Below are 10,577 nucleotides of genomic sequence, written 5' to 3'. Positions count from 1 at the left end.
CGCGGGCCCCTGTTTGACGCCGGCAGCACAGCCCAGAGTGCAGTATCCGCAGTCATGCTGCTGGTGACCCGTGTTCTGGGGCACGGCTTTGGCCGTGTATCCAAGCTTGCGAGCGCCCTCCATCAGCACGCTGTTTCCGTGGTTCTGCTTGATGAAGTCGGTAGAGACACCCATGTAGTCGCAGACGCGGTCAAGCGAGGCCTGGTAGGCAGACGAGGTAAACACGGGCAGGCCTCCGTTCGCCCACTCCTCCCGGACCATCGACTGGGTCTGCAGAGACGCCGACCAGTTGATGGTACCGCCTCCTCCCCAGGTCGAGCCAGAGACGACGCCTATGGACCCGTCGTCCGACAGCTCTGCACCGCCGTTGCTGAACAGATGGAAAGCACCTTCGCTGCCGGCCATGGGGTAGCGGTCATTGGGGAAGAAGTAGGACTTTTCTACCACGATGACTCTGTGGCCGGCCTCTGCGAGATTCTTAGCAGCCACGCCGGCACCACAGCCGCTGCCGACAATGACAACGTCCGTCTCGATGATCTCAGTTCCGGCTCCATCTCCCGCGGCGGGGAACTGGAGGAAGGAATAGGGGAAGTTCTCGCTGGCGGCGGCTCCATGGACGGGGACGCTGGGAAAGCCGAGCACGAGCGGCAGAGACGGGCTGGATCCGACCCAGGACTTCTTGGTGAGGGCGACGAGGGCCCGGTGAGCAGCACGCAGCGGCGGCAGGTAGGAGGTCCTCCAGGAAGACAGGATCTGCCTGCGGACGCTGTAGGGCTGGTTCTGGAAGGGAGTGCGCGAACCGGTCAGGGCCAAGGAGACGGCGAAGTTGTTGAGTCCGGCCAGGATGGTTTTGATGCCCCTGAGCCCTTCCTGGTGGACATGCAGCGCCAGGGTACGGCAGAGGCTCTCCTTGAAGCCCGGGATAGAGGAAGCGCTCTCGTCCAGGTACTGCGCCGCAGCCCTTGCAGCCGCAGGCTCGTCCTCGACGCTCTCCGGCCGCAGCGAGGACACGAGATCATCAAACCGGGACCGACTGACGAGATGGCTTGAAGATGAAGCATAAGAAGGAGAAGAAGAAGTCGAATTGGCAGAGTCTGCACATTTCACAGACGGGATGACCGTGTCTGCAACCGCAAGCAGCGTCTCCCACTGAGCCGGCGAGAGCAGATCCTCTGGCCGCGGCGCCGGCGGTAACGGGGTTGCCTGGACGGTGGAAGCCATGGCTGGTATAAATAACTAGGGACTTGAAGAGTAGAATGATAGATAGATAGACCTAGGAGAGCAAACGAGTAGACTGAAGAACAGCCAGCACCAGCACCAGCAGGACGACAGCTGTCTGGTGTAACTGATAGTTAGTTAAATAGTTAACTAGCTGGTGAGTCCGGGGGAAAAGCTGTTGGTGTTTACCGTCGCCTCCCAAAGAAAGAAGAAGGAGAAACCTGGAGAAAGCGACCCCAGGGACTAACCAACAGAATAAGTGCGGAGAGCCCACAGTCCACAGTCCACAGCCCCGGCCAACTAACTGCCTAAACTGCTAGCTGTGTAGCTATGTTTAATTGATCTCCCCTCTTGCAGCCAGGACGGACGAAGACGATATCATACGAGCTGCCAACCCCTGAGCCGGTGGAGCACAGGCTAAGCCGAGGAAGCCGAGATGCGACCTGATCTGCCTGTGATCTCGTCTTACACTGCTGCATCGCATCTCGTCCCGTCCTAAGTATCTGTTAGCTATACTCGAACCTGGGGCTTGTCCGTCCGTACCAGTTAGTTACCTGCCATTGGGAGAATAACTACTAGGTAGTAATGTTTTCTGTTTTCCGTCTTCCGTGCGTTGTTGTGCTTGCCTGTCTACGGAGTACCAGCTAACTATCTAGTTATCTAGTTATCTATGGAAAGAAACACAACCAGGTAAACAAACGCCTTCTCCCCCTTAACCAAGTCCCTTGTTCAAAATCTCCCAACGAACACCATCACTATCCACCCCTTAGTTCAGCAGTGTGGTGTAACTAGTGTTGGCATTTGTCTGTTGTATTCTCAACCTTATGCTATACCAAACCAAGATATAACTGCCCAGGAGGGCCTATGCAAATGCTCTGATAGACTGATAAACAACGGAAGCACGGGGAACCAGCTTCGTGATGATAAAAACGCCCGATCCTGAGTAAGCCCCCTTAGGAAGTAGAAATATTGAATATACACATACACATATACGGAGTAACACTTGAATAGAGAGGGAAGATTAGCCATGATTAGACGGACTTAGCTAGTTAATCAAGTCTTGTTAAGTCTTGCTAAGTCTTATTAAGTCTTGTTAAGTTCGCCTCGAGGCTTGGCAAAAGACGCTTTTTTTTCCCCTCCAAGTTGGGTTTTTTTTTTTTTTTTCTCTTGCCCATCGCGGGGGACTTTTTGCTCTTCTTCTTCTTCAACTTCCTCTGCTTCAATCCCAACTTTACCTACAACTTCCGCTTCAGCGTTTCCCCTACAGTCAAGTCCTCTTTGCCGGCCTACCGTCACCCCCTTCGCCCACCATGATTATCTTCAAGGTAAGCAGCCCCGCGGCCTCCCTCAGGCGCAAAGGTGGGATGGAAGGGGACAAAAACAACAACTGACGCCGCACGCACAGGACATCATCACCGACGACGAGCTCATCTCGGATGCCTACAAGATCATCGACAAGGGCGTTCTATACGAGGTCGACGCAAAGAGAGTCACAAAGAACGCTGACAACATCCGTACGGCCTCCCCCTAGATCAGTTCTACTCACAGTTCTACTCAAACTTTCACCTCACACCTGGAGTGGCTGCAGCTACTTGGCCTGCCTGTACCTATAGAGCTCGAGGGGAGCCAACCCGTCCGCTGAAGAGGCCGATGAGTTGCACCGATGATGCTGCCACCACCGTCATCGACGTCGCTGACGCCTTCAGACTTTCCCCCGTACCGTTCGACAAGAAGGGATACACCTCCGCCCTCAAAGGTATTGTTATTATTATTATCATTATTCTCCACCCCTTCATTCGTCATGATGGATATCTCGACACCATCATTATTATCATCGCTGTTTCTGTTTTATCTTCTTATATTTAGTTTCCGGTCCTCGTTATTGACATTGTCCTTTTTTAGCCTACATGAAGAGTGTTGTTGAGAAGCTCAAGGCGGCCGGCAAGAGTGAAGAAGAGGTCAAGGAGTTCCAGACCGGTGCTCAGGCTGCCGCAAAGCCCATTTTGGGCGGCTTCAAAGACTACGAGACCTACACGGGCGAATCCATGAACCCCGATGGAATGTAAGCATTATTGTTCCCCCTCCCTCCCCGCCCTGATTCTAGCAGCGCATCTGACTGGTCGTCCTTCTCTTTCCAGGATTGTCCTCCTCAACTACCGCGAGGACGGAGTCACCCCATACTTCACCTTCTGGAAGCATGGCCTCAAGGAGATGAAACTCTAGAATGAAAGCCTTTTTTCCTTCCATTTCTCACTCATCACTCCTCTTTTTCTATCCCTTTTTTACTTGCCTCCGGGTCTTCTTGACCACGTGCAGGCGCAAATTAACTAGCCCTACAGTGGGTTTTGGCCTTTCCAGGCTCTCCTCCCAGATGCATAGAATTCTCTACCAGATTAGTTCAAACACCTGAAATCTCGATCAGCGGCTGGAATCCTCCTGTTCAAAGAAAAGCTCTTTCACCCCCACCAGGTCTTATCTAGCCTCCAGTTTTCGTAATTTATGGCGGACGATAGCGGCCATGCTATCATTTCGTTTTAAAAACAAACTTAAATAAAGACACGCAGGAAGATCATTTTATACTTATATAATCCTTATTACTAAGCAAAATAAAGCTATTTTATTAGCTAAAAGTATAAACTTTACTTATTAAGCTACCTACTCTCTCTGTATTTTATTTATCTTATCTAAGTACTTTTTCCCTCAAGGACGCCTCTCTCTGTGCCTCTCTAGGGAGAGACCTAGGGAGAGGTATAGGGAGAGGCCTAAGAAGAGGCATCCTTAAGAGGCGCTTAGGTAAGGTGTGTAAAATATTACCCAAAAGGTACCATTTAAAATACCTTCTTAATTATTAGCTGCGTGGCATTATCGCTATACAGGCTAAAAACGAATAATGATAGCATGGCCGCTATCGTCCGCCATATAAGTATTCAATTTTGTAGTGGTGTTTATAACCAGAAAAAAGTATTACTATAATAAGCATTGAGCTAGATGACGTTTGCACAAGATACTCCTTGAAGCAATCATTCTTCTCTTACGAATCATATATGGCTCTTTCCTGCAAGTTGTATAGTTGTATTCCAGGTAGATCAAAAGTATGCGGACGAGTTAGTTAAATATGTTAGTTCAAAATCCACACTCGAAAACTAAGTTGGTGACTTCAACTATCCAAACACACAATTTCTACCAAACACCCATCAGCCACCAACCTCAACACTACTAGACTTTAGACCACGATACCGACGGTTTCTTATCCTTCTCCAACTTGATACATCGTCGCGTCAGTTATACAATGTCTCACGCACGAGTCGAAGAAGTCTCGGACTCGGATCCAGACGACATGGACCCGTCGGATTTCGACCCAGCCAAAGACTCGATCATATACCACAAGGACATGGAGGGCCCCTCCGCCAGCACGAGCAATAGCAGTAGCACCATTCCCCTTCGTCCCGCAGCTCACCCCGCCGCCGCTTCCTCGGCATCCCCCTCTCCGCCTCTCTTCCCTGGGGCCCAACAGATGCGCCGTCCCGCCATCGCCCAGGGCCGTGACATCCCTCGCTCATACCAGTGTCTGTACGCCGTCTACTTTGACAAGTCACGAACTCGCGCGGAGGGTAGGAGAGTCAGTCGGAAGCTGGCTGTAGAGAGTCCGCTGGCAAAGGACATCTTAGACGCCACGCAGCTGCTTGGCCTGAACGTTGGATTTGAACCTGATAAGCTGCACCCTAAGGACTGGTCGAACCCCGGGCGGGTGCGCGTTATGTTGAAAGACGAGGAAGGACGGCCTGCGCATTCCAGTATAAAAAATAGTACGACTCTTTCTTTTTCCTTTTTTTTTTTTTCTTTTTACCTTCCGTATCTTATGGGATCAACTAACTGCTGGTAGAACACCATTTATACACACATGTTGCGCAGTATCTGCAATCCCACCCAACTACAGAACAGTCTCCCTTCCGGCTGCGGCTGCAGGGTATGCCTGTGCCGGATAAGCCACCAGGCCCGCCTGCCACGCCACGAGGATGGAAAATCAGCAAGGTCTTACCATTGCATTCTCCTGCTCTGACTGGCGGCGGAGTAAGTGATAACCCATTTAAGGAGGCCATGAAGGAGATGCAGGCACAGCAAGGCCTACCTGGAATGCCTGGAATGCCTGGAATGCCTGGTATGCCGGGAATGTCAGGGCCCGGCAGCGCAGCACCAGAACCCAAGAAGAAGAAGGACAAGAAGAAGGGAAAGGCATAGAATAAGTTAAAAAATAAAACTTTTAGCATTAATACAAGTACCCCCAAGTATGATTAGGGCAACCTTTAATGTAGGCATCATCTTAAGTTCGACATCTTAACGATGGAAAAGACAAGCCAACGTAGCGAGCACGCGAACGCGTGAGTTAGTTATCTGAGACGCATCGCTACCAGAGCATACGTCGTCATCGGCATATAAAGCAAGCACGACATGTCACATTCCACCAGGCGACCAGCCGTAAATCCTCCAGCCGTCCTTCAATTATTAATTAAGACGCATCTCGAAGCCAACAAATGTGGAGATTTTCGCGCTAAGATAAAAAGGCACCGCGCCTAACTTCGGCGCCGGCAGGCGATAAGCGCGAATCCCCTCGTGAACGTTTTTTTGTGACTTCAACCTTCGACTTTCGCCTTCACGCTATCTTCAGCCTCTCGCTCCTACAAAGAAGTAAGGACCTTACTTCTGCTGCAGATGTCGTGATATTCAGGTTCCTCCCGCCCTCTCTCTGCCTCTGCCCTGCCAATGAGTCTGTGGGACGAAAACCCGCCGCCGATTGCTGCGGGCGACGTCATTCCCCAGCAGCGCCGCGCCATCGCCGAGCAGCCTCGAAGTAGCGGCCAGCCAGAGGGAGAACATCACAGCTATCCTTCTGGTACTGCGGCTGGTGCTGCACCGGGACAGTCTGCTGGCAAGACTCCTCCTCGACGTAAAAGTCATGGCTTCGGAGGAAAGCAGATCACTCGTACCAGGGTGAGCTACTCGTGCCATACCTGTCGGCGGCGCAAGGTCAAGTGTGACAAGGTTGGTTTCGTCCCTATTCGACTTGCCCTATCTATACAGACCTCTTATTTACCAATTTTGGTTTCCACCTCAACAGGTCCATCCGGTATGCGGGAATTGCGTCAAGACAGGCACCGAGTGCATGTATGACTCCATGGCCGCCGCTGCCCAGCGAAATCGCGCCGAGGACAACCATCAACGAGTAAAACGCAAGAGAGACGTACCGAAGCCTGCAAAGAAGGATGAGCCGGACCTGTCTACTCCGCAGGAGAGTCTTCGTGAACTACTAAACTATCAGGCACGTCTCCGAGAACAGAAATCTGGCTCGGACGAAATCGCCACCCGCCTCGATCGGCTTACCTCCATGATCGAACGGCTAAGCCGTACAGGTGATGCACACAATATTGAAGGGAGCGTTGCTGGCGGTGGGAGTGCTAGCTCAAATGTCGCTGGAAGGCCGGGGATCGTCGATGGTGCGCCTGGGCGCCCTCGCAACAGATCAGTTTCAACTTCGGGCTCTGTCTCGCGCCAGTCTAGCCCCAGGCGTAATTCAGATGATGCTAGCAACGATGATTTCCCAATTCCAGCGGGGCTTTCTACCGATCTTGTCGATCCTGTTGGTACATTGAACCTGGGACACTTGAGTCTTGAGGATAGCGGCAGGTCTCGATACGTTGGAACAACTTACTGGGCATACATCTCGGACGAGATCAACGAGCTAAATCAGCTACTCCGAAACCAGAACCGCTCTCAACCACCGGTTATACCCCAGCCAGATCTCTCTGATGGTGGCAATGACACCTTGACACCCCCAGTGCACAAACGAGATGAGTCGGACGCTCAAGTCCAACAGTGGCTCGCTACTCACGAAAGAAACATGCATGATTCCGTCCTTTACCCGAAACCTAGCACTTTTGCCTTGAATTTGAAGCCTATACTGGCAGATATGCTCAATCACGTTCCAACAAGACATCAAAGCAACATTCTATACAAGGCTTTCATGTCCGGAGTCCAAGCAATCAGTCCCGTTCTTCACCCTCCAACTGTGCTCAAATCATACGAAGAATTCTGGGACTGGTATACTGTGTATAGACAGCCAGGAAACCCGTATCCTCGGCCTTCATTTATCCCACTACTTTACGCCATTTGGTACGGTGGTTCGGTCACAGTCTCCCTGAAAACCATACATGCCGAGTTCAACCTCGAATCAAGATCTGCGTTAACCGAGCCTTTCCATGACGAAGTTACTAGATGGTTGAAGACCATTTCTTTCCCTCGCAGCCCGTCCCTCAACGGCTTGGCTGCCTTCCTACTTGTCCAAACCATCTTATCCAAAGAGGAGGAACCCTTGACAAGCAGTCTCTTCATCAGCCTTGCCCTTCGTGTAGCCCAGACCATGGGCTTACATCGTGACCCGGCGCAGTTCGGTATCTCTCACTGTGAAGCTGAGATGCGTAGAAGGTTGTGGTGGCATATCGTCCATATGGATGGTGTAGTTGCAATGTCAAGCGGCCTTCCACCTCTCGTCAGCGACGAAAACTACTGGGATGTTCGGCTTACTAGTGAAGTCAAGGACACGCTACTCACTTCTCCAGAGGCAGAAGTATACGAACGCATGGTAGATGAAGGTTATAGACGTCCCGATAAGCCGGATGATCCCTCTATCTGTGGGAATTCAATGGTTAATGTGTACTACATTTCAGCCAAAGGGAAATACATAATGGCCCGTAAGTGCTGTAGCTCCTTTTTACAGATATCTAAACGCACGGCTGTTAACTCGGGCTTAGGCGCTATTCGCAAAATTTTAAAGATCCAGTTAGGAACGAGACCAGTCACCAGAAAAGACATGGAGGATCTCAAATCGGTCCTTGTTGACCTTCAATTTAAGCTGCACGCGCTGGTTGATCGGATTGCTAACCCCAAACGCCCAAATGCCAATGCCGATACAACCCGATGTATCAAGCCCGATCTCCCCAACGGCGGACCCGGGTGTGGCGAGCAGTATCACACTCCAGTGCTGACTGCATTCCACAAGTGGGCAAAAATATTACTTTCGCTGTTCGTTCATAAGGCCTTCTGCGTGGCTTATCAGCCTTTCCTCAAGAATGCTAAGAGCAAAATATGGCCAGCAGCAAGACAATGGTGAGTTTTCGATGACATCAATTAATTACAGGGTGTGATCTCCCTAACAGTTCTACAGCGCACTACGTCATTGCCATGGTTTCATGGAGAAATTTATCCTCCTTGCAACTGACCCTGATTTCCAGCCATTCCAATGGAGCTGGCCTGGGTAAGTAGGGTATATACCCGACTACAAACCGAACACCAACTAACATATCGCAGAAATCACCAACCCATGCATGCAACGATGTAAGTATCATCTGACTCAAATACATTATAGTGTATTGACGTTATTTTCTAGGATAATGCTTATTGATTTATATGAACGCCCTTCGAGCTCGGAGGCACCGAAGTCCCGGGCCTTTATTGATAAGATATTCTCCTTATCTGGCCCAGACGGTGGTGTCGTTGGAGGCGAAGATGGTGTGACAACCTCAAGGCCATTGAACGATGGTGGGCGAGAAGCTTGGGATATGATGCGACGGCTTCGCGAGAAGGCATGGTTAAAGGCCGGACTTGATCCACAATTACTCTGGACTGAACAAGCTCAGGTGCAAGCTGGTGTTGCACCTGTAAGAAGTCCCTCCGTATCAACGACTTCTACGCGCAATCAGGAGAGAAGCTTCAAGGATCAGAGTGCATCCCCAACAACAAACTTTGCAGATAGCTACTACGCGATGATCAAGAACTCATACGATGACCACAGACATGTCCGACAGGCATCAGCGGAGTCGAGCCGTGCAAGGGATAAACAACCTATCACATTCACAACTCTGCCCCAGCAACAGCAACAAATCCCCAGTCCCACCTGCACAATCCCTGTTGTAGGTAATACTGCAACCCCACAGTCGGCTTCGAACGCGTTCCTTTGGCCCTCTCAGCCAGTGTACCAGAACCCAGGACCACCATTAAACCAGGTCAATCAGGTACCATCTCTTGGCCAAGGAGATACGCGTGGCTATCTTAACCCAAACTCCGCGAAGTTTGTTGCCTTAGCCGGCGATCGAGCCAATGTGGTTCCACCTATTGGACTCAAGATAGAAACATCTCAGCCGGCTATGGCTGATATTCCTATGCAAGCAATACCGCAGCACCGTCCGCAACTATCACAACAGCCGCAGCATGTGCCTCCACAACAGGCACCTCCGCAGCAGCCACCACACCCTACTGCATTTGAGCCGAACGTCAACTTCGATTGGGACCAATGGGACGCTGTGTTTGGACAATATCTCCCAATAATTGACGGGTACATGGACCTGGACAACAGCGAACCTCAACCGAATCCGAATGAGCTCCCGATATCGTCCACAATCCAGGCCCCAGACGGCAAAATGAGTATGCTTGAGCAAACAATGCCAGGCCCAGACAATTCCCGAAACTGGGCTGATTTTGGATAAGCAGTCTTAACAAGAAGTTAAGTTATACTATCTGTAGGGCATTGAGCGAAAGATTGGATGCTTTATATCCTACCTGTTCGCTGGCACACAAACATGGCTTGTGTAGATATCAATAACCAGGGGTGAAGCCCGGTAATTCTCACTCTCATGCCAAACCAGCTAGCTATCTGGGAGCTGCGGACAGATGGAAACATACCTACGCGGCGTCGCTTCAGCAATAACAGACCCAAAATTTCCTTTCTTTTTTCTTCCTTCTCTTTTCCTCCTTTCTCCCTTTGTTCTTCTCCTTATCATTTCTTTTTCGCCCTTTACCTGCTGGTAACAGCGCAGTGAACGATAATACTGTTTTCTTTATCTGGTATGTTAACCCCCTGGTGTTTATAGCTTGATTGCGCAGCCAATTCATACCCCATGGGGTAATCCGAGTGATTGGCTAGTCCAAAACTAACTCGTTAACTAATGCTTAGCCATCCAGGCGTTCGTTATTCGAAACATAATGGTGCCAGCCGCAGCAATTTACCAGCTCTATTCAGGTCATCAGCCGCGCCTTTCTCCGATGAGAAGAGGAAATTCGGTCGTCCAGGGCGGTGCAGTCCTCATGGGTCTTGCAGTATTTTGCCATATTTCGGAGGAACCCCTACGTTTTCCTTGCGGAATGGGAAATTTCGAAGTATTCCCTATCCCGTTCGGGTATATCAGCAATTCATCCAAAAGCTCCCATATGACAATACTTCTGGAAAACATGCAGAAATTCTTCATTTAGACACCTATACTTTAAGCCTGCTAGTATCAAAGCCCAATTTCGAGGGATTACGAGGTTAT

The 10,577-nt window shown here is 50.5% G+C and overlaps 4 protein-coding genes across 4 annotated transcripts in view; 3 read left to right on the top strand and 1 right to left on the bottom strand.

The window, feature by feature from the left end:
* Positions 1-1,221, bottom strand: part of MGYG_07264 (fatty alcohol oxidase) — a gene marked incomplete at both ends in the record, with an annotated part of 2,433 nt that extends 1,212 nt beyond the window's left edge. The window contains one exon of the mRNA XM_003171215.1: positions 19-1,221. Within this exon, the coding sequence (XP_003171263.1) occupies positions 19-1,221 (1,203 nt within the window). The remainder of the gene's footprint in view (positions 1-18) is intronic.
* A 1,307-nt stretch (positions 1,222-2,528) lies between these two features.
* MGYG_07262 (translationally controlled tumor protein) lies at positions 2,529-3,441 on the top strand (the record flags this gene model as incomplete). The annotated part of the gene is made up of 5 exons (XM_003171214.1): positions 2,529-2,543; positions 2,624-2,732; positions 2,834-2,974; positions 3,121-3,280; positions 3,357-3,441. The coding sequence occupies 5 exons, from the start codon at positions 2,529-2,531 to the stop codon at positions 3,439-3,441; spliced, it is 510 nt and encodes a 169-aa protein (XP_003171262.1).
* Positions 3,442-4,507: 1,066 nt separating this feature from the next.
* MGYG_07261 (signal recognition particle SEC65 subunit) lies at positions 4,508-5,457 on the top strand (the record flags this gene model as incomplete). The annotated part of the gene is made up of 2 exons (XM_003171213.1): positions 4,508-5,024; positions 5,102-5,457. 2 exons carry the CDS (start codon positions 4,508-4,510, stop codon positions 5,455-5,457), a joined length of 873 nt encoding a protein of 290 aa, XP_003171261.1.
* Positions 5,458-5,979: 522 nt separating this feature from the next.
* MGYG_07260 (hypothetical protein) lies at positions 5,980-9,755 on the top strand (the record flags this gene model as incomplete). Its single annotated transcript, XM_003171212.1, has 6 exons — positions 5,980-6,258; positions 6,335-7,964; positions 8,025-8,379; positions 8,438-8,527; positions 8,581-8,607; positions 8,660-9,755. The coding sequence occupies 6 exons, from the start codon at positions 5,980-5,982 to the stop codon at positions 9,753-9,755; spliced, it is 3,477 nt and encodes a 1,158-aa protein (XP_003171260.1).
* Between the last annotated feature and the right edge of the window lie 822 nt (positions 9,756-10,577).

This window comes from Nannizzia gypsea, genomic scaffold, assembly GCF_000150975.2.
Source record: "Nannizzia gypsea CBS 118893 supercont1.6 genomic scaffold, whole genome shotgun sequence".
Lineage (NCBI taxonomy): Eukaryota > Fungi > Ascomycota > Eurotiomycetes > Onygenales > Arthrodermataceae > Nannizzia > Nannizzia gypsea.
The sequence above is the reverse complement of the archived record's forward strand: the minus strand, read 5'-3'. Positions and strand labels throughout refer to the sequence as shown.